At 43.2% G+C, this 23,083-nt stretch overlaps 2 protein-coding genes across 2 annotated transcripts; both read right to left on the bottom strand.

The window, feature by feature from the left end:
* Positions 1-1,106: 1,106 nt before the first annotated feature.
* On the bottom strand, positions 1,107-8,842 carry serinc1 (serine incorporator 1). The gene is made up of 10 exons (XM_004083535.4): positions 8,683-8,842; positions 7,387-7,548; positions 5,564-5,757; positions 4,570-4,649; positions 3,535-3,672; positions 3,185-3,354; positions 3,003-3,093; positions 2,306-2,447; positions 1,994-2,218; positions 1,107-1,804 (listed from the first exon to the last, which is right to left on the bottom strand). Exons 1-10 carry the CDS (start codon positions 8,836-8,838, stop codon positions 1,666-1,668), a joined length of 1,497 nt encoding a protein of 498 aa, XP_004083583.2. The 5' UTR covers positions 8,839-8,842; the 3' UTR covers positions 1,107-1,665.
* A 1,800-nt stretch (positions 8,843-10,642) lies between these two features.
* hsf2 (heat shock transcription factor 2) lies at positions 10,643-19,705 on the bottom strand. Its single transcript, XM_011491673.4, has 12 exons — positions 19,481-19,705; positions 18,801-18,909; positions 17,634-17,761; positions 17,276-17,400; positions 16,458-16,533; positions 16,205-16,266; positions 15,509-15,587; positions 15,143-15,276; positions 13,025-13,306; positions 12,493-12,595; positions 12,236-12,302; positions 10,643-11,693 (listed from the first exon to the last, which is right to left on the bottom strand). Exons 1-12 carry the CDS (start codon positions 19,571-19,573, stop codon positions 11,371-11,373), a joined length of 1,581 nt encoding a protein of 526 aa, XP_011489975.1. The 5' UTR covers positions 19,574-19,705; the 3' UTR covers positions 10,643-11,370.
* Positions 19,706-23,083: the final 3,378 nt, after the last annotated feature.

A 23,083-nucleotide genomic window follows, 5' to 3' on the forward strand; every position in this document is an offset into this window, starting at 1 on the left:
GCACCTTTACCCTTATGGAACTTGTGGTATTTCACCTAAATTTAAAAAAAAATGTAACCAAATGAGTTTTAATGTGTATTTAGAAGGATTGAAAAGAAACCTGCAGGTCAGCTCCTTATCTGTCTGGGTTACGGCTGATAAGCTGTGCTGCTCTGAAGAGGGTTGGCTTCACAAATCCTCCACACTCCCTCAGGGCTTCAGCTGTTGGCCCTGACCTGGCAAAGGGCCTTGTGCTGCCAATCTAACAGCAGCACCAATGTTACACCAACTTAATTGAATTAATTTGATTCATTCATTTCTTCCGTTTTGTCCCTTTCAGAGTCCAGGGGCTGCTAGAGCCTATCCCGGCCTCTTGTGGGCGAAGGCAGGGGACATGTCACACATCCAATCACTCACTCAAACACTCACAAATATGGACAATTAAGAGTTGCCAATTGACCTATGAAGCATGTTTTTGGACAGTAGGAGGAAGCCAGAACCCCAGAGAGAACCAACGCATCCACAGGGAGAACATGTTAAGTCAACACAGAAAGGACCCACATTGATGTGACCATTGATGCTTCACAGCAAGAAGCTGTGAAGCAAGAGCGCCAACCACTGTGCCACCATGCAGCAAATTAATGTGAATGAAAGTAAAATAAATGTCTGATAACTACGTGTTATTAAGCTGACTTAACTAAAAAAATGATTTATCTTAACTGAAGCTTAAGCTTAAGTTACATCAATGTAAAAAGTTTATCTTTCCAACATCTATATGTGGTCTTATCACCCTCTCATGGTGGAAAAAGTATTATCTGAGCTTCTTCATCCACTAAATCATCTTCAAATGGACACGCCATGCTGCTTCAACTAAAAACAAACTAACCTTCAACTAAACCTGCTCCAGACCAGGTTATGTTCAGAATATGAGTTGCTATGGCAACTTGACATACCGTGAAACGTACCTCAGTTTTTGGAACCGAAAGCTGAGGTTATCCGCTTTCTTAGCCTCAAACTTACCGTGGTAACTAGCATAACCCTCTTTCTGGAATACCCCCCTGGTATTCGTTTTGTTGATTTTCCAACAGGCTCCAACTATGTGTAAAATAAAAAGAACAGATAAAAAATTATTTTGTATTTTTTTATTTTATTTATAGTTAGATCCTGGTCAGGAACAAGAAGAGCTCAAATAAAAACGATAAAGCAAAATAATTTAACTAAACACATTATACTCACCTAAAAAACAACACTAAATTCACGGTTAATAAGAAGCAGTACAGAGTTGTGTGTAAGCTGCAGGGGGCACCACATCAACAAAATGCACAATAATACTACACAACACTGATTGTGAAAATGGATCAAACGGTGTCAGTTTGTGGGCTCGTTCTGCAGCGGCTCCCGTCTCACAGCTCCAAGGTTTCAGTATCAACAAGGTTCTGTTCGGTTCTGCTCATGCGGTATCTACAGGGGAAACACGTGCACTCACTTTTTCACCACATATTTACAGTCGGGTTAGCGAGAGGAACCACAAAGATGACGGGACACGGAGTCTGAAGCAACATGCCGTTGGGTTCTGAGTCGCTGGACCGAATGTGAGGCGGTCCAACGGCGCAGAACTGAGTCCGGATGAAGCAGGTGATGCGGTGCAGCTTTCTATAGTGACGCTCCGCCGAGAGAGCCAGCGACTCAGTCAAAGTCTCTGTTGACCAGAACCAACGGCGCCACCAGGGTCCAGACGTAGAGGCCCAGGCAGATCCAGCTGGACGAGATCTTGACCCACACGGACGGCCAGCGGCTGGTCATGGCCTCGTTGGCAGAGTCGGGGCTGCAGACATACGATGTTCACACAATCAGCACACGATTCTGCACATCAGGACTCTGAACTCGTTTTGCTGGACAGGAATTTTTTTTACCACGGAGAAATAGAAGAACTGGTTCAAATAGTCTAGAGGATTGGATTTTGGTCAGGACCTATTTTCTTGAGCGGATGCAGCAGAAAGTCCCTGCTTCTTACCTGTACCAGTTGGTCAGAGTCATCATGATGTAGAGCGACGCCAGGAACAGCATGAAGTGGAAGAAGGAGTAGGAGTAGGTGACGCCGTCCTTCTCATTGTCCAGGGCTCTGTTGGGGCCGCCGCCCTCCTCAAAGCTGTCGCTCTGAGGCCCGTCTTCAATCAGGGCCGACTCGTCGGTGGTCAGCGTCAGCTTGTTGACCTGCGTGGTGGACGAGTTACGGATGCTGGCGGACAAACAGAGGAGCAGAGGGTCATGTGACGCCGAGCCACCAGCTGACCGCAGAGCGTTCAACAAGACCACAGCTGCTCACCTGGAGTACAGGACACACATGAGGAACAGGATCAATCCCACAATGCCCTGGGCGTCCCACCACTGAACGACCTGGTCCTTGCCAGCTGGAGTGGTGCTGTTCAGCCCGATGATACCAAGGAGGCTGGGGTTACACTTTCTGTCTGTGAAGCAGACGATGTCATTCAGTAGAAAGCATATTTTCCACCCTGTAGGGCTCACCTAAAGGTCTTTACGTTTGAAACGTGTCACATATCAGGACAAAGCCCTTGTGAAAAGCCGCTTTTCTCCGTGTCACAACCAGCAGTTGTTACAGTTACAGAACTTCAGAGCGACTGTTATTTAGGCGCCACATCTCTAATGTTAAAGGGTTAAATGTTCAGCTCACAGGCACATTTCTTCAGTAACAAAGAGAAATATGCAAAGTCTGAGTATTTTCCTGAAAAACTAACATTACAAAACATTCAAAGACTATAGAAAATCTTTCTAAACACTTAGTTTTGAACCCGGAGACTGAATGTAGATTTGAAAAAAGCTCATCAACCACTACGAAAAGTATTGACAAGTAAATTTCTCTAGAACGTTTCTGAAAAGCTTTGTGGGAATTAAGCTGCTCAGCTGCTGGTTGGAGGTTGTGGTTTGTGTTTCTAAAACGTCTTCAGGATCCGCTCAGAACAGTGGTGCGATGATGCGATCGGGGGGCGTGGCTGCTGACTCACCTGGCTCGTTGGTCATGGCCGACCAGGTCAGGTACATGGTGTACAGGGTGACCAGGGAGGACTGCAGCAGACCGGACCGCGGCTGTGACTCCTTTTACAGACAAGAGACAGGAGACGGTCACGTGACCTGCAGACGGTTTAGGCCACACCTTCATCGTCTTCCAACACGAAGGCCTCTCCACCTGAATGTGGGGCAGCACGGACACCACGGAGACGCCGAGGCAGAGCAGCATGTTGATGCTGATGAAGACCTTGTTCTCGGTGCAGCCGTCAGAGTGGGTGTAGTAAACGTAGAACAGGACCAGAGACACCAGGGACAGCAGGTAGTTGAGCGCAGTGACCGACAGCAGAGCTGTGGACAAAACAGAACCTCATCATGGAGCTACTGGTTCTGCAGGTGGTTCTGTTCACACCACACAGCCCAACTTTGACCAGAACTGATCTGTTCACTACGCCTTTAAACAAATCCAACCGTGGCATAAGAGGACTTCAGTCTGACCCGACCTCCATCTCTGGTCTTCCAGCTGCGTACCTGCATACCAGCACCGCGAGTTCCCCTCCTCCATCTTCTCCACCCACGACTCGTTCCAGGAGTGGGCGAAGTCAATGAGCAGCACCAGCTGGATCAGGATGAAGCAGAAAGCTCCCGCCATACCTACGTAGAACCACACTGTGGGACAGACGGAGACGGTCAGAACATTCGGCCTCGGACCAAGCAGGTTAGCCGACCTTCCACTAGGGGGCGGAGTCTTTACGCTCAAACTAGAAAACCGCTTTTTTGGTGACACTACATTTACTGCTGGAACCCGAAGTACGAGAGTGAAGATCAGCAAAGGAAATGAAGAAGATTTTAAAAAGTGACTAAGACTTTCTAGAAATGTGTTTAATGTTAAACTAGATTATAAAAAAGGAAACATCCACAAAAATGAAGTTTATGGAAAAATCTGCTAAAGTTGATCAAAAATGTGCAGATAACTGCAAAATTATGAATTCAAAATAGAATTTTAAAAATTGTTTTAGAAAATAGTTGATAAAAAGTCAAAATAGGCACACAGAAAAAGATTTACAATGCATAAAAAGGGAAAAAATGATTTAATATGAAGATTAAAAACTGGATTTTAAACCATTTATGCAACTACAAAAAACAAACAATGTTCTGAGTTCTTAAAAGTTCCACTTATACTTAGGTTTGCTGACTTTATTCACTCTAAAATTAAATGTTCGAATTTAAAATTTTAACATTTATTTTCATTAAACGTTTTAAGGAAATAATTTAAAAAAAAAAAATTTAAGTCGGGAAAACAGCACAAGCCTTTAGAAAAAGCAGAACATTTTGATAGAAACTATGTGCAGACGAACATACAAAGGAGGATCTCTAGAGTGTTAGTATTATATCAGCGCTGACACAAACAGGAGTAAGCCTCGCCTCCTGTTGGCTCCAACCAGTACCAGTGACCCAAAGAAACCAGCTTCAAGTCCAAAAGGGGCATCAATCTACACTCTTTTGCACCCTATTGTCACAGTAAAATCTGTCCAACACAAGAGGCTGCAGGGAGGGGAGCATTACCGGTGGTGAAGGGACCTTCTGAGATGAAGAAGGAACCAACGGTGATGGCGACAGCTGCGGCACATTTGAAGAACCAGAACCTGAAACCCAGAAGGAAAAGACACCCAGAAGGGAGACACCAGATTAGATCCTGAGATCCTCAGAGTGATGATCACAGGAGTAGGCCGTCTACAAATCAAATGACAGAGAAAATGACTAATTTAACTTAATTACTATTGACATCAGCAATTCTGCTCACACATCTGAGCTCATTATCTGATTAACTTCAGAGAATGATGAGAGTTTCTGTTAGCTTTGCTAATTTGCTAATGCTAGCTAGTTCTCTGTGAGGACATTTCAGCCGTTCCCTTGGACACCCGTCATGATTATTTTGGAAAAGCGATGAATAGAAATGAGACTAAACGTGACTCCATGTCAGGAAGAACCAGAAAAGAAAAACCTGCACGTTTAAATCCCATGAGTGCAGTTATCAGATTAAAGTCCAACTCCAGTAAAAATGTTTGTTTTTTGTGATAAAATTGCATTTCTGAGTATTTCTTTATTCAAATAGTTGTGAGTCAGGAGCTGATGAAGAAATGTCGTTTGAAAAAGAGCCCATTTGTCACGCAGACGATAGGAAGGGCGGGCAACGAGCTCCCAGTTCATGGCAAAGGTGAGGGGAACGGGGGTGGGGTTGCTCACCGCCACAGTCCAGCCCACAACTCAAAAGCAAACTTCTAATGAACTCAGGCTGCTCTGTAAAAGCATGTCTACGTGTTTTTTTAATTTGGGCTAAGAACATAAAAATCATAATAAAAGAACACTGGGAACGCTTTGAAAATAGATGAAAAGATGATGGGAGTGGGACTGTAAGTCCACGTGTAAAAGTATCTTTAGGGTTTGAATCAGCAGAAAATCTTCCCGATAGAATCAGAGAAAACAGGGAGGAACAAAAGAACAGGGTGAATGACTGGTTACTGCGAAACCTGGACCTGGAGGACGGTTTGAGACGTACCCGTTGTGCAGCGCCGCGCGAGGATCCTGGCTGCTCCTCACTTTGATCATGAGCAGAGAGAAGAGCAGGAAGAACATGGCCATGCCGAAACAGACGCGGTACACAGCCCTGTAGCCGACCAGCACGTCACAGTTCACGCGGCCTTCCACGCCGGGAATGGAGGAGCCCATCCCCCCCTCACAGAAACCTGGAATCTACAGCGACATGTTTCACTGTGACAGGAACCAAAACGCTCCAGAAGGGAGCTTCAAAAATCACAGAGAAGAGTACAAAATCTGTGGCTGAATTCAGGAGGTCATGATCTGTTCTTCAGGAGGAGATCGTGAGGTTAAGTCCTCCTGGAATAATCACCTAAAACTCCTGCCCGTGTCTTTGATGCAGGGGATCGAACCCACAACATGAAGCATCTGCCGAGGGTTTTGGTCTGCCGCCATCTTTTCCCTCAACTCTACTAACAGACGTCTGATCTCAATAATTAGATTGATGAGCAGAGAGAAGCGTTCATTCAGGATTCAATTATTCTAGAACGATCGAAGCATCTGTCCATTGGGTTTCTTGTTCTTCAGAGGATCAAAACGACATTGAATAAATAAAATCCTGGCTGTACAGAAAGACACGTGCAGAGAACGTGGCAATGCTGTTAATAGATGACAAGGAGTAACAAGAGTCTGACATTAAAAACTGTCAGGAAAAATTCTATTCTACTCTTCTATTCTTATCCATTTTATCTTGTTTTATGAACTTACACTGGATTTTATTTTGTTATTCTAATTTTAATTGACCTTATTTCAGTGTTTTATTGTGTATTGCTTTTATCAATGTTTACTTTTTCAGTCTCTTTTTTATTTTTTTATGTATTTATTTATTTTCCGGTGCTTCCTCAGTTGGGACCTCTCCCTCTGGGTCGGCTGCTGTTCAGCCACTGCGGCTCTAGATGGGGACCTGCATCACCTCTTTGCTGTGGTGGAGTGGTCCCCGCCTGTGATGCTGCATTTGGCTGGTCATGCGGCTGGTCACAGAGAGGGAGGTTCCAATTATCAGCGTTTCCAACATCTTGTTTTCGTGCTCAGCCTATTTCTTATTTGTCTTTTCTCATTGTCTTTCCCCATCAGTTAGGGGGTGAGAGATGTGAAAGAAGTGGGGGGGTTGTGTATAGGTACAGGGAGGGGGGCCCTATTTTTATTGTTATTTATTTTTGTGCTTGTTTATTTTAATTTTCATGCTTGCTTTTATGTTATTTATTTTGTTTTGTTTTAATATAAAGCACTTTGTGTTATACTTTTATATGAAAAGTGCTTTTTAAATAAAGTTTGATTTGATTTGATACCCTGGGATCTGACCGAACGTTTATCGAGTTATCTGATTGGCCAGTTTATAACTTGAATTACTTGCACTACAGAAAAAAGATGACCAAAAATTAGAATCAGCAACAACGTTAAAAAAGGTAATAGAGCAAGAAGAGTTATTCTAACAAACAGAATGACGATCATTTTCTCAGTAGATGTCTATTGAGTTTCGGCCTCTTGGAACCAGCGGATACTTAATGTTTGGAACACGAGGGGGGAGGAGTCACTCAGTCCAGTTCTCTATACAGTCGATGATTCAGGCAACAGCTTATGTCACAGCTGATCCCTCCACCTGTTCTGTTCTTTAAGGAACTGTGAGGTAACATCAGAACTTGAGCTTTCAGTGGCTTGTAAGGAGTAAAGGAAATTGAGATTATCTTCATTCTGCAGAGTGACAGGTAAACTGCCAACATGAGCATGTTGACTGCAGGTTTGTCAATTAGCAAAAGCTCATGTTGGAGTAGGACATTTCTGTACCTTCTTGAGCTGAACCTCCATGCCAGGCATCAACATGATGCAGGCCACACCCACGCCCAGGAGCAGGAAGAAGGCATAGATGAGGCGTGTCACCGTGGAGTTGTTTCCAGAAGGGCAGCATCGACACAGCAGACAGGGGGCGCTGCCGCACAAGCATGGGATCTGTTCACACAAAGTCGAGTTAGTTGTGCGGACTCTTTTCCAACTCTAGTTACTATTTTGACTGCGGATGTGGTTACGGTGGCCCAGAGAGCTCAACATGCAGTAAATCGCAACAATAGAGCAGTTGAGAAAATAAAGCCTAAAGGCGGATTCACACCAATACGACAGATTTAGACCAGTTCCCGTGAATTGTCCACTTTTTTTTAACACTTTTGTAAAATCCAGGGGACTAGATAATCATGCACTACATAAATTTTAGTAGTTAGGGAGTTGGGAGGGAATTTGATCCAGACATCCTGAAAAAAATGGCAAACACCCAATACAGTGCATTAAGTAGTGGTTATTGAGGGCATTCAAGTACAACCATATAATCTGAAAAACCTACACTCAGAGCAGAAGTTGCACAATTTTAAATAAACTTTCAATAAAAAATGAACATCGTCAGAAATTCAGATATAGGTAAAACATCTATTTATATTTTTTGATTACTATATAAGTAGATCTGTAAATGGTGACAGTAAAGTTATTATGCTGATCTAATGAGATTCTCTGTCATGTTAACAGGACTTCACCAAGATTAACCCATCCTGAGCCTCTTACGTCACACGCACTGACTGCACAAAGAGGTCAAGTTGTGTTTATAAACATGGCGGACGTTCCCCAGAACTCCACCAGGGGGCGTTCTGCGAAACCGCTGTGCCCGTGTTGTTTCCTGGGCTCGGTACCGCTGCCAAAGCGGTTCGCAGGCTGGTGTTGACACCGTACCACTGATACGGTTACATCACGCGCTTCTCCGCGTTCACTGCACTCAGCGGTTTAAACGCGACTCAAAAACAATGCCTCGTGCACGCGTTCATCATGTGAACTACGTCACTGTTTGGTTCAAACACCGACTATTCGGTCATAATTTGAACATTTCGGACCGACATTTTCGACTGGAGAGCGGACCACCTGCGCCACAACACAACCATGACTGCGCAGTCCTGGCTGGTCTGGTCAGAGGCCTTTTCTAGCATTACGAAAACACGTCAAATTGGCTGTTTTAGCCATCAACAAATGTCGTCAGTGAGCTGTCAATGGTTTGTTAAAACGCCCTAGCAGTAGTTCGTCTATAAAAAAAAAACCGTTTCTTACCCAGCTCGCCATGGAGCACAAGCCGAGGACAGCTCCCATCGCGGATGTTGTTTCTTCTCTGGTTTTCAGTCGATATATGCCGATTTCTACCGAGACTGGACGACTTAACCCGAAGAGAGCGGAGAGTGTGTGAACGGCGCATGCGCCAGGCTTCATTATGCTACAGCTCTGCTTAAAAACAATTTTCCATCACGTTTTGCTTTAAAAACGTTAATATCATTGATTTTTACTTATATTTAACCTTTATTTCACCTTTAAAAATATTTTTTGTTCTACTATGATTTGGAACATGATGAAAAGAAGCTAAGCTAATCATGCAAGTGTTAATGCAAGCTTTAAGCTTAATGTGCTCTCAGAAGATGCTGAAGCTGTTGACTCAATAAAGTTGTTGACGGATTTAACGAGACTTCAAGCTAAAAAAAAAATCATATTATATTCCACTTTCGGCTTCTCCCATCAGGGGTCGCCACAGCGAACAAGTCGCATGGTAAATTTGGCAATGTTTTACGCCGGATGCCCTTCCTGACGCAACCTTCTCAAACCGGGCTTGGAACCGGCAGAGGTATATAAATTTTGCAAATCTCGACAAGAACTCGGAAGTCCTAAAAAAGATGTTGAAGCTCACATTTACTTTCACAGTTACTTAATACATTTGCTTAAAAAAATGACTGATGCAAAACTGATTTTAATAGTTTGTTTAAATTTGTAAAGTTCAGAAGTAGAATCTGATTATTTAAATTTCATTTGTGTCAAGCATAAAATTTATATGTAAAATTAAGCTGAAGTGTAAGCATTTCTTAATCTTAATCTAATTTTCACTTCCTTCTAACCAAGTTTTAGACCTTTAAAACTATCTCAAAACCATTCTAGTCTTGAAAGAATCCCGAACCTTTGGGCAACATTTTTGGGGCTTTCATGTCTCTAGATATAAGTCTGTTCTCATAATCACAGGAAAGACAAGAATTGCTAAGTTACGTGAAGTTTGTCTCAGATTTGGGGCACAAGGGAGAAAAGCGTTTACCCCATAACTTTGATAGGGGGGGGGTTTATGACACTAGAGATGAACAATGTTGGAGCGCTCCATCGACTTTCGTTATAAATCCAAAAAGGATCTGAAATGTTCATAAAATATGTGCTATAATTGTATCAAAGTTATAAGGAATTTAAAAGAGCTGAACACCACAGAAATAGCGCAATCTTTGCTGAATATTTAAAGGTTGAAAGGTTTCACTATGCAGAAGGTTAAAGCGTTCAAAAGGCAAAACGTTTTTGAGGGAATTGAACGCCTTCTTATTCATTCCCGTGGGGGTCTAACATTTTTGCTTAAATATTTTACAGCTACAAAGCACATCATCTAAAAACAGTACACACAAAATTCTCCTGAACAAACGGAACATTTTGATACCAAAATTCCTGTAATAACTTTAAGTATAAAGGAGTTCACCTGCTTGAAAATGTGTGGGAAATAGAGAACCTTAATAATGTGAATGCTTTGGAGCTGTCACATAAAGAATGCTTTAAAGGTCCACTCAGATTAAAATCATTTAGTGTTTTTTTTTTCCATGTTCTTGTAGCATTTTGTCATAGACGTACACAAAGAAAATTAAGCCAAAACTTGCATTTGAGGTTTTTTTTCCCCTTCAAATTGTGAATCAGGAACAGACGTTAAAATGGAGTTAAAAAATGAGCTTATTAATTTGTGACGTAGAAAATAAGTTGGGCGGGTCACAAACTCCCTGATCTGCTCCATTCTGAAGCTTCCGCTTGCAGAAAAATGGATCCATGTACATCTTTGGTTTCTCCGTCTGAGCTGGAATCTGGATCAAAACTGTTCGGCTGCATAGCTCCAATACTGCTCATCATTTTTGTTGCACTGGTAATTTTAGGCTGGGGGTGTAAGCTAGCATGTAAACAGAGAACTCTCAGTAATGGAGAGGGAAAGGGAGACACCAGAAGAGAATCACTAGACATTAACTTTATTTCAGCTGCATGGTTTCATCGGTCGACACAGAAACCACCGTACCTCACAACGTCAGCCTGACTCAGCGGAGGCAGCATGAAAAAAGCTGTGTTCCGGTTCATTGTTTACAGAAATCAGCAGTTCTACCCATCATGTCATGTCAAAGAGGTTCCAGCCGTGTAGAAACCTCAGCTGCTGTCACGACGCTCCTCAGCCGCATCTCTGCAGGAGAATTTCCCTTCCCTCCCGCTGCAGCTCTGCAGTGTTTGTGCATGGATGGGCCGCTGCAGAACCTGAGCTAAGCTGCCGCGCAGCAGTTCAAAGCAAACTCCTCTCTTCTGAAGGAATGCTGCTTTATGAAATGTTAGCTTTGGAAGGAAATGTAGCAAAAACAAACAAACAAAAAACAACTGGAAATAAATAAATGTATGTACAAGGAGGAGACTGCACTTTTGGACCAAATATGGGCGGAGAGAAGGAAGAAATGGGCCTCATCTTCCTCCTCTGGTGCTGAACACAGAGGTCTGCTCCTCATCTCTACGTCTCACAGAAATTCCACGAGAACACAGGCAGCAGTCGGAATAATAAGAAAGAAACTTTGTGGTGAGGTGCTCCCCCCTCATTTGAGCTGATGATAAGTGCTGAAGGAGGGGGGGGGGGGGGGGGGGGGGGGGGCACAGAGTCCAAGCAGGATCTGATCCCAGCAGGAGGACGTCCAACAGATCTGCTCATACTTGGCTCAGTTGGGCGGAGTCAGTCTCAGGTGCGGCAGGACTCAGCTCGCACAGGTAGAAGAGCGTCTCCTCGCTGGCCTCCGCCTCGGTCAGCGGCTCCAAGCGGATCAGGGAGCTGCGGCTCGGCTGCTTCGGCTCCTCGTCAGGGTCCAGGAGCTCTGAGGGCAGCTCTACAACGCTGCCAGGGCTGGAGGGGGCCTGCAAGCACGAGTCTGACCCCACTGGAGTGTTGGAGTTCAAATCCAGATCTGGGGGAGGGGCACAGCCATCTAGGAAAGCCAGCAGGGGGCAGCAGGTGTACTGGATCAGCTGCTTATCTGAGGAAAGGAAACAAGAGTTACAGATAAATGATCAAAGCCAGCCATCAAGCTAATCATCTCCATTAGAGTCTACACACATGGACCAACATCAGCTTCCATTTATGCTGACGACACACATCTCTGTGTTATGCTACATTCACATTAGCCTTCAATCCAACCACAGCTTGCAATGAAATGAAACGTAAACGCGCATTTCCTGCTTCCACGCTCAGAAATCTCACGTTCATGCAAGCCCGGCTGGAATCACACGACACCCAGTCTTTCAGATACTGGAATAGAGCTGTGACAGAAAAAGTAGCGCTAGTGTACCGAGTAGCAACAGACCAGTGTGAACACCAAATGTTAAAAGCACGTTCAAAAACCCACATTCACTGTGTTCTTGAATGTGTATCCTGTGCCCGGTGTGAGTGTGTAGCATCACAGAGCCTACCGATCATTAAGAGCTCACTTATACACGTGTAAGTGGACATTTTGATATAAAAATATAGACAGGTTAGGATTTTAGCGGTTTAAACCAAAACTCAGGCATTCTGTCTTACCGGTGTTGTCCTTCTCTGTCTTGCTTCTGACTGGCTCTGTGTTGCTGTCCTTAACTGAAACGCTCTCCTGAAAACAAGGATTTTTTACAACAAGATTAAAATTAAAAGACTAGAGAATAATTTATGTCTAAACTACATTAAATACTTGAAAAACACCCACAAAACCTTTCCTGGATATCTACCACACAATGTTAGAAATCCTGCACTAAGAAAGATCAGTCTAAAGATGTTTGAGGAAGAGGATGAAGGGGCATTACCTCAAGGGCCTCAAAATCAAAACTGCACTGTTTCTCATAGATCATGGCCTGAAAGTCCTCCAGACTGCAGTCAATGCTGTCCAGATAGTCCATGAGCTCCAGCCTGAAACACACAGACCAACAGTCAGTGGGCCGAAAAACAGCACCCTCTGCTGGCACAGCGGAGCCTGTTCATGTTCAACTGCTCGTGACTTAAGAGATCTTCCACAACGGTCAAAACAAAGCAACGTGACCCAGCTGTAAACAAGAAGTGACCTTTTCAAATGCTGAAGGAGAAATAAAAAGTGACCAGCTCTTTGAGAGAAAAACAACAGAGCCTGAAAAATGCTGCACCCCAATTACAAACCAATACAAACTGTTTACAAGAAGAGAGCTGCTCCAAATGTACACAAAAACTGATCCCCACCCAGTGTAAAAAGAAAAGGATCTTCCTCAGCTGTGGTTGGGGAAGTGGCCTACCATACCTGTAAACGGAAAGTTATATACTAGAGCTGTAAACAGGAAGTGGTCTGTTCTGGGTCATAGGACTCACTTTCCCAGCAGATTGATGTTCTGGGAGATTGCTCCGTTCTCGTTCATGATGGAGTCCATCATCTTTACGGGATCCTCCAGACTCAAACCGGAGGGTTTGTTGAGCAGCAGGGCGTTGCTGTCCATAGAGCTGCTCCGCTGGATGGTGTCCGTCACTGCGGTGATGTCGGGGACCTCTTCCACCTCCGTCTGTCGGAGCTCCTCTGTGCTGGCGGTGCTCACTTCAGCCTCAGCTGGAATAACCCCACAGCTGTCCAGGTCCACCTCCACAATCTCCACCTCACTGAGGAGAGCATTGACAGGGACAGAGCTGTTCACCTCAAACTGATCTCAATTTAGGACAGATTTGCTCTGCTAACACATGAGCAGTTCAGGTTCCTCAAGACTATAACAGCTCATGTCGACTACCGTCACGGTTGAACTTTTTACACAATTGACATAATCCCAGTGGCTTCTGAAGCGGAGAAGAGCAGCTTTGTGCTGATATTTAACACTTTTACAGTAGTGAGGTGTTTACGCCGTCAACATGAACCAGCTGACTTTGTGCAGCCATGCCTAGAGCTGTGACGGTGTCGAATTTTTCATCACCGCGGTGATGAACCACCAGGGGGCGCGGTGTCGCGGTTAACCGCAGCAGCACCCCCCCACCCCCCCCCCCCCCCCAAAAAAAGGAAAAAAACACAAAATCCCCCAGCGGTCGCATCGGAAATAAATACAATTACAACGTACTAATCTTTATTAACAGACAACAGTAACAACTAACAACTACATATCTAACTGGTGAACTAACTATAGGCGTTGTAGATTGACTGTGTGTGTGAGCGCGGAGAGTCTTGTGTAGGTATAGGAGGAAGGTCCGCACACGTGTGTTGGGGGTGCGTGTTGATTCTTCTGCAGCGGACCGCTCTGGAGCTGCACGCAAGTTTTACCTGTGCTCTCTGGTACAGACATCTTCTCAGAATATTATTTATTGCCCAGTAATAAGCAGACTGCAGACACTGTCCCCTTTCCGGTAGCCGTGAGCCTGACATCCATGAAGAACGCGCGGCAGGAGGCTCCGCCTTTGTTTATACAGAAACGTAACGTTACGCTGCAAAAAATAGTTCCCAAACAAAACATGTAGTGATTTTCATGGAAATCTAACAGCGCGCGCTCATGTTTGGTGTTACGAAGTGAAGGAGGACAGTAAGACCCCCCCCCCCCAACACAAAATCCTCCGGTGGGCAGCCGTGTCCCGGACTTAAGAACGCACGCAGCTTATAACGGAAATGAATACAATGGAAATTAACAATTAGAAAGCAGTGAATTTATCGTATTTCCTTGCGAGACGGAAACTTCTGTTGTAGAATAAGGATGTGTGCTTCTGAAAGCGCGCGCCTGTTTGTGTAACTGTAAAAGGAGCCGCGTGCCACGTGCAGCGCAGAGGCAGACAGTGAGAGCACGCGCGGTGGGAGAAAAGGAGACAACAATCTGAAAGAATGAAGGAAAGTCTGAACACAGGACTAGCAGAAAAAGTAAATTATAAGCAAAGATGAATGCGTTTAATGTGTTTATTATAGTTCCAAACACACACCATATGCAAAAACTAAAAAAAAAGTGCGTAAAAAAAAGTGCGGTGATGCGGTTATCGTCACAGCCCTAGCCATGCCACACATTAGCATATCGATGCAAAGCCGCTTTTCACTGCATCAGAATCAGCTGATTCATGTTGATAACGTAGGTCAAAGGGTTAAATGGCCAGACAGGCACCTGCCTCTTATTTTTCACTTTCTACAAACATTTCCACGAGAAATGAGCTGCTTTTAACGCTGCAAAACTCCTCACTGCACTTTTCTCAGGCAGACATGAACATTTTCACTCTTTTTTCTTGTTTAAACTCTCAAAGTTTAAACCTTCATTGAAAAATTAAGTTCAGTATGTACGATTTATGTAATTCTGGTAAACTGCAGCATCTCTGTGCAGCAGACAGGGCGTGGAGGAGATTGACTGTAAAGGTTTACAACCAATCAGAATGCAGAGCACAGTACACGGTTTAAAAAAAATAAAAAATAAATCCCTTTACCCCAACATCACAAAGACCGGATCCTGATCCAAAGAGCTCGACAAAAAGTGCTCTTACCTGGGCTCAAGGGTGTGGGGTGGACTCTCTGTGATCTCCGCGGTCCCGTCAGTGTCGCCCTCTGTCAAATCACAGATGACCACGTCGTCTGAGACCTCCGATGCCTTCACGCCGTTCAGACCGTTGACAGGCGTCTAAACAGAGTTTATTCAATCAAATCTGGGGAAGTTCTTCCAAATACTGATCAAGGCAAACGCTGAAGAGGTTTATGCAATCATAGTTTGAGCTTTTGAAGAAAAACCAATCAAACCATGTGAAGTTTAGGGTTAGCTGTACCGCCTGAGCTAAACTGCCGTCTATTTCTATCTCACAATTCTATTTGCTGACAATTCCTTTTACATCAGGAACACATGGGGCTGTACTGACCTGGTCAACATAAACGTTGTCATCAAAAATCTCATGGAAGTATTTGGGCTTTTTCCCGTTTCCGTTCATGAGGATTGATCTGCAGGAGAGAAAAAGTGAGACAGTTGGAGGTCATTTCTCATCTCTGGAGTCTGAGCTGAGCAGTGAGGAGCTCAGGAGAGCAACAGCAAACCTGCTGCCGTCATGTCTTCATTTCATTTAGACAGTTTTATCATTTCCTCAGACTTTTGAACATTAATGTTCAGGCTTGGATCAAGAAAATCTCCCGAAGAGACGGAGCTGAACAAAAGCAATCTAATGTTTTTCCCGATGACAATCTTTGGATAGAAAGTGTTCAACAGAAAAAAGGGAACACAGGAAACAAATCAGAACTTTAGTTCATTGTAGCCTTACATTCCACTCCAGTCAGACAAACCTCCCAACATTTTTAATATCAATGACGGAATGTTGCAGACTTAGTCTACAGTCAGGCCATTGGAGATCCTTCTTGTTTGCCATGATTCATAAGAGAAACAGATCTGCTGAAAGAGGATCTAAAGTCTCTGGTGTTTTGTCTATTTGGATAGATTTTAGTTAAATATTTGCACTGCAAAAAGAAATTGTGTTGTGTTTGATTGATGTAGAAATCTATAAAAAAATAGACTAAGTTTAAAAAAAACTTAAAGATGAGACTGGGGTTTACTGTTATTGACTCACCTCTTACGCTTTAAGTTAATGATGCGGTTGCTTTGAACCAGTGTGACGATAAAGTGTATGAGCTGGAAAAGAGCAGAATGAGTCCAATATATTAAAAAAATATATTATGTTCCTGATGAACTAAGAAACAAATGAGTTAAAGATGAAAAACAGACATAAAATAACAATGCGCTCCAAACAAAGGTTTCCCAGAGACCAGAGTCTGGATCCAAACTGTGTGTTCAGGTCCTGCAGGTTCAGGTGTGCTGCTCACCTTCTTTATGAGCTGCTGCTGGTGAACGTGCTTCTGCCTCAGGTCGGAGATTTCCCTCCACAGAGACTCGTTCTCCCTGAAACCACACCAAAGCATGGAACCTCAACATCTGACCTGAGGAACCACAATGCAACTGCAACACTCCTGTCTTTGACCTCTTCACTTCTTTTTTTTATTTGCATGTGTTTGTCTGGTTTGTGTGCGGAGTGCATTGGTCTTTCGGTTGTAAAGGGCTTTTAAATAAAGTTAGGGTTGGATTGAAACCAAGCAGATTCAATAAGAGGAAGACATTCTCTCAAACTGGTGCATGCCAACCTGAATAGCTGGGGCGTCTAACATTGACTTATGTCACTTTGAATAAAAAGGTTTTTCTAGTTCTAACCTGCTGGTTCCAACATGTCAAAATCTGAAAACCTTCCTATTTGTCAGAATAACTATTCTTGCTCTGCTACTGTTTTTTTTAACATGTTCTTGATTAGGCTAATTTCTCTGTCATATTTTTTCTGTAGCAAAAGTTATAGGCTGGCCAATCAGATGCCTCAAAAGAAGTACAGTAGGTGGTTTGACAGATTTCATGTAGCCCACTTTCAGTGGAAGGGGTGTGGCCCTCCAACAAGCTCACTCCTGATTGGAGAGACTGGTTGAAATTGAAATGGTGACTAAGACCAATCACTGCTTACTGTCGACATCTGGTTCCAACATGGCGGCGCCGTATTGTGAAAAAGAATGGTGACTGAATTGACTTTAGTTGGTAGGAACCAGAAGTAAGTCGCATTTAATATTGAAGGGTATTGGAGACAAATGTCAGCAGCCCCCACCTCTTCAGTGTTGTCAGCCTGGCGTCGATGCTCTCCTGTTTGCTGTGGACGCTCTGGACCGTCGCTAGAATCTTAGTCAGGTCTTCCTGTCGGAGTTTATTGTCCTCAGGCCGAGTGTTGGACACCTGGAACACAGAACACATCAGCACAAACCAGAACCTGCTTCTTTTAACTACTTTTTTTAACCATTGAATGCTATAATGTAAATTGGTTCAAGCTTTTAAATTTTGCAATTTTTAAAAATGACTTTTTATGTTCCCATGACAACTGAATGGGCAATCATAGTCAATTCCTTTGGGATTTGAACCATCAACTCTGTGCAGGTCAAGAAAAAAGAAGAAGAAAAAAACTTTTCTACCTTTCTCTTGATGTTCTCCAGCAGGTCGTCCTGTCCGTGTTTGAAGTAGGGGTGTTGGAACTCCACCGGCCCGTCCCTCTCCTGCTTCACGACCCCAGTGTCCATGTGCATGACCTTACGGAACCCATCTGTGCACAAACACAGGAGCATGGAGGAAAAAACCCGATCAGACCACAGAGACATGAACCAGGAGTGCAGGAGGTCTCCAAACAGCGGCCTTAATCAGCAGCTATGTATATTTCTATCAGGTGAAACAGTGATGTAACTCCTCCATCCGATGACAGCGTCATGGCAACTGAGAGCTGTTGCCATGTGGTAAATGTTTATTCAAAATTAAATTAGCTGAAGAAGCAAAACTCCTGCGTTTTCTCACTTCCAACATAAAGAAGATCCCACTTTCTTTGGGGCTCACTCACAGCACACTCTTTGTTCCGTGCTCGAGTACTTTTCGGCCCACCATGGTTGGATCGGTTCTGTTCTTGGCCACGGAACACTTGACCCGTCCGGAGATGTGTGAGGTCAAGAAAAGGGAACGGATGAAATTTGATGGCGAAAAGTGACCGCGTGCGTTATGACTACAACCTATAGAGTGAAGGGCTGCCGTACTGCAGAGGTATTACGGCCGCCCACGGTTCCCGCTTTGCCTGTCCATGTGTTGAAGTGTCCTTTGAGCAAGGCACTGAACTCTGTGGCTCTATTGGCTCCTGGTAGTTGCAGGTTGGCACCAGCGTAAGGCAGTGAGTGGAGCAGCCATCAGTGTGCGGATGGGTGATGGGAGTGTGGCTGTAAAGCGCTTTAAGCCTTCTAAGAAGGTAGTATAGCACTATAGTGTACAAGTACACGCCATTTACCATATAGAGAAAGCAGAATGAGACCATTCGCACCAAAATAACTTACAAATAACTTCAAAATGTCAGGATTTAGGCAAACTGTCAACCCCTAGTCAAGGTTTTGGGACGGTTTGGTCCGGATGGCCATGCTGCATTTCTCTTTTGCTGAAAAGCAGTCGAGCAGGGAACAGACTGCTAGCGTGACCTCACAGACCGCACTTCACCGGCCCAGCGGATGTTGCCATGACAACAACCTCCTACAAGCACACATCTATGAGTCAGCTGGGCAAAGACGATGTTCCACCACAAAACAGACGGTGTGGCGGCCAAGACCTACACATGTTCAGCTGCCGGATGAAGCTGGCCATGTTGTTGTGCTTGAAGAACTTGGGCAGGATCTCCTTGGCGAAGCGCTGCTCATCCAACACCAGGAAGCTGTTGCCCTCCTGGAAACAGCGAAGAACGATCAGAACCAGAAAGAAACTGACATTTCTACACCAAAAATAAGTAATTAAAACACATGTGGAGGATAATATGTTTGGGTTGTCATTTTCATCCTTCACCATAGAAACGAGAACTGTTCTAGGTCACATCTATAAGGCTGAGTCCATGTTTACCCTCACACAGATTACTGAAAAGAATGACCTTTTCATTGCACTGGTTTCTATTCAGTCCAATCTAAACCTCTAATATCGGGTTAACCTAGTCTATCAACTTCGGTATCCTTGACTTGTCTCTTAAAATCCAATTTTTGGTCCCCATTAGGTCAGTAAAGCCAGAAAAACTGGCTAACGAAAGCACCCACAGAGATGCTGAGCTGCGCAGCCGCAGTAGCAACAAAACAGAACAATAACAGTAGGGAGCGGGCAGCAGGTTCTGGTTCGAGGGTGTGGGTCCGCGGTGGACGGTAACAGGTGTAGCATTTGGGTGGTGTAGGGAGGACGGGCCGCCCTGCCCCCCTCACATGGACGGCGGCTGTCCCCGTTAGCTCCCCCCCGTTAGCATTTGCGCTCGTACCTGACTCCAGCAGATGAACTCGTTGGTGTCCGCGTCCTCCACCAGCGTCCACAGCTTGGTGAGGAACGCCGGGACGCTCGAGCTTTGCTTCATCCTCACTGACACCAAGGGGGCTTTAAAAAAATGAGAGAAAGAACAACAATCCCCTCTGAAACGAGACAGCTCTGTTTGGTCGCTGAAACTCGCCCCGCTCTCTCCAATGGAACACGAGTTCCGGTCCCCCGGAGCGAGCTCTGATTGGTCCACAGCAGATTTTACGTAAACGCTCTCACGTGGAGATCCATGCAAACAAAAAGAAGGAGGAGCCCGGGGATCGTGAGGTGCTCTGGTTCTGTAAGGGTGCTGATGTAAACACCCGTAAATGTCAGTAAAATACAAACTAACGGATGGATAAAGGAAACGGGGTTTGTCCCTGTAGAGAGAACCGTCTTTAACCATTCTTAATCAGGAATATAAAATAACAAACAAGAAAAAAAAATTTTTATCCTCCACAGGACTCTGGATTTAGAAAAAAGTCAATCATTTAAACAAAAATGAACCACTATGTGATGGGATGTCTGCTACAGTGGCAGCAGTGTCATGATGTGGGGTTGCTTTAGTTATTAGACAGGTTTTCAAAACACACATTTGTTTCGATAACTGTGGAGCCCTGAACATATTATTCAACAACAATAAAATGAAAATAAATATTTTTTCTCAAAGTCTTTGCATTTGGTGAATGCACATTAGCAATTTGTGGCTAAAATGTAATATTTTGTGGCCATAAATTGGCTTTTTCTGAGCATTTTGAAGAAACAAACAAGCATTTAATGTCTGCAAATTAGCACATTGTGCAATTGAGCAATTTGTGGCCACAATTTAGTATTTTGTATGCACAAATTAGCATTTTGACCACTGAAATTAGCTATCTGTGGCCACAATTTAGTCTTTTGTGGCTATAAATGAGCATTATCTGAGCATTTTGTGTGTACATTTTAGTATCTTGTGGCAACAAAGTTGTAGTAGGAATTGAAGATAAAAATAATATCGTGTGCCCACATAAAAACAAATTTGTGTGCACATAATGCTAATTTGTGCAGAAAAAATACTAAGAAAATTCTAATTTGTAGTTAAGTCATGGCCAGAAATGATCAATTTAAGCGAACAAGTTATTCGTCTTTTTTGAATGTCCTTAGCTAATGGAGACAGCAAAAAAGAATGGAGATGAGACAAAGACTGGTTAAGGCCGGTCAGGCTTTAGCTAAATTAGTGATTTAGATAGTGCCTTGTTAATGTTAAAATAAACTCCCACTCAAATAATCCTTTGATCTATCGTGGACATAGTTTCTACAGAGCGGCAGGAGGTCATTATAAACTCTTCTGAGTTGTGGGTGGGACCCTTGGTGTGGAGTAAACCCACCCCCCTCCCCACAATTCCATTCTATTTCAGTGTGCCTAGTCCTTTTTTTCTTGTTGCAATGATGATTTGACCCTGCTTTTATTACATAGCACTGTTTGCTTTAGTTTTTTTATCCATTATGGCCTCAAGTTCTACCTCTGTGCCGGTCCCAAGCCCGGTTGCTTTGAGAGGGTTGCGTCAGGAAGGGCATCCGACGTAAAACATTGCCAAGTTTACCATGCGACTCGTTCGCTGTGGCGACCCCTGATGGGAAAAGCCGAAAGAGAAAGAACAACAAATGGCCTCAAGTTCTCTTAGTTTTTTTTTACTTTCAATTGTTATGCCCTAATGCAGTTAATATTATGGAAGTATTTTCAAAATAAAACAGGAGTTATATAACATGTTACATTATGAGAAAGAAATATTTTAAGGTTAAGGGTTTAATGTTCAAAAACAGCCACAAGTAATTGCTGACTGGGATGTATTGAACCTTAAACGCAACATACAACATACAGTATGTGATGAATTTGTGTAAAAATATTTAAAATAAAAACATTTGTCTGCTTATAAATTAAAAAAACAACTAAATCAGACCCTAACCCCAAGTAACAGAAAAATGTACTTCTTGTTCAAAATGTACTTGATTTTGTCTACTAGTTCGGTCGGTATAATGACCTGGTTAAAGAGTAGCCCGGTCAAAAGTGTTTTTTACTTTTCTTGGAATTAATTTTTTTTCAATAAATTTTATAGCACATTTTTCAAATTACAGAAATTCACATTCAGTTGCACAATAAAGAAACAATTGTTAATATCAAACACACATATAAGACCAAAAAACAATAATTTCTTGGAAATTAACAGATTAAATAATTCTAAGAATTTCTTAATAACCGCTAGATGGAGCCCTTGCATTACTTGAACTGTTAAAGTTGCATGCAAAAGCTGTTTGCATGTTCAGAGGGTGGCCTGCAGGAAGGGGGGGGGGGGGGGTCGCACCTTTAACATTCAGAGTGTGGATGGGTGGGGGGTAAATTGACCTTTTTCCTCTTCCACTTCTTGTTTTGATTCCTTTTTTCCCATCGCACCATGCAGGAGCGAATCCGTCATTTAAGAGGATTTGAGCTGAAGTTTCAGGAACATATTTGCCCAAAACAAAGATGGCACCTTTTCTACTATCAAGTGTTTTACCTTTTTTATGAATTTGTATTGCTGTTTCTTTTTCTTTATTAGTCCAACTCATTTTAAAGTCATTTTATAACTTTCCCATCAACTTTATTGAATCAAATATTGATCCCATGTGAACTATAAATCCTCAGAACCAATCACAGTGTATTGTCTCCTCTTTTTGAGAATTTTACATAGCAGCTGAGAGTGTTTTGGGTAAAGTTTGAGGGGAATGAAACCATCAGCCCTGAGTGGGACTGACAAGTGTTGGCCTAATTGGATTTGAGGGTAATATTACATCAAAAGATGTCACCCGCTCCTTTAAAATGGCTGTAATTAGAACATTCTTGGTCTCAGGGAGATTATGGAGGAGCGGGAACCTGAGGTGATGGCACAAACACAGGAAAATCATAGCAGGAGAGCTCCTTACTCTGGAAACTGATCACAGTCGTTTTATTTTCACAACTTAAAGCAGGAATTACAAAAAAGGCATTTGATTGTCATTTTAAAAAGCAAGAACATAATTCATACATTTGTGTTGTATTTGAATGGGAGAAAAATTTTACAGCAGTAGTTACCAGAACAATTATGTCAAATAGATCAAACTTTAACAGATTATTACTGAAATTTATCAGAATATTATTATACAAGTCTTTCTAAGGCTGTCAAACATCACTTGCTGCAATCCAGCCAGTATGGTTTATACCGTCCCATTCACTCACACATTCACACTGATGGCGATCCGCTGCCAAACACTGGCGCCAGCCTTCCTCCAGAGGCAAGATGGGGTTCAGTATCTAGCCCAAGGACACTTCGACATCCAATCAGAGGTCAACCGCCTGATCCTCTGCACCACAGCCGCTGGTATCTTATGTGAAATAAATTACCTACAAATATTGTGAATGTCGCACAATTGTTAAAATGTAAACAATTTGTTTGAAACTTTTTTGTGTATTTTTTTATTTTGATTTTTTATGATGTCACATTTGCACTGAAACAGTAAGTTTGATTTAGTATTTGGCTTATTTATTTTTTATATACCCTTAGCAAAAAGTACTCTG

Source organism: Oryzias latipes, chromosome 24 (assembly GCF_053564925.1).
Source record: "Oryzias latipes strain Hd-rR chromosome 24, Olatipes_Hd-rR_3.1".
NCBI lineage: Eukaryota > Metazoa > Chordata > Actinopteri > Beloniformes > Adrianichthyidae > Oryzias > Oryzias latipes.

What these genes read in the sequence shown, in the direction of transcription:
- hsf2 (XM_011491673.4), bottom strand. Translation starts at nt 19,573, where the DNA reads ATGAAGCAAAGCTCGAGCGTCCCGGCGTTCCTCACCAAGCTGTGGACG. An exon ending in TGGAGAACATCAAGAGAAAG is followed by an intron (nt 17,401 to 17,633) that starts GTAGAAAAGTTT and finishes TCTGTGTTCCAG; the next exon opens with GTGTCCAACACTCGGCCTGA. An exon ending in AGCAGCAGCTCATAAAGAAG is followed by an intron (nt 16,267 to 16,457) that starts GTGAGCAGCACA and finishes GCTCTTTTCCAG; the next exon opens with CTCATACACTTTATCGTCAC.
- serinc1 (XM_004083535.4), bottom strand. Translation starts at nt 8,838, where the DNA reads ATGAAGCCTGGCGCATGCGCCGTTCACACACTCTCCGCTCTCTTCGGG. An exon ending in AGAAGGTCCCTTCACCACCG is followed by an intron (nt 3,673 to 4,569) that starts GTAATGCTCCCC and finishes TCTGTCCCACAG; the next exon opens with TGTGGTTCTACGTAGGTATG. An exon ending in ACTCTGACCAACTGGTACAG is followed by an intron (nt 1,805 to 1,993) that starts GTAAGAAGCAGG and finishes GTATGTCTGCAG; the next exon opens with CCCCGACTCTGCCAACGAGG.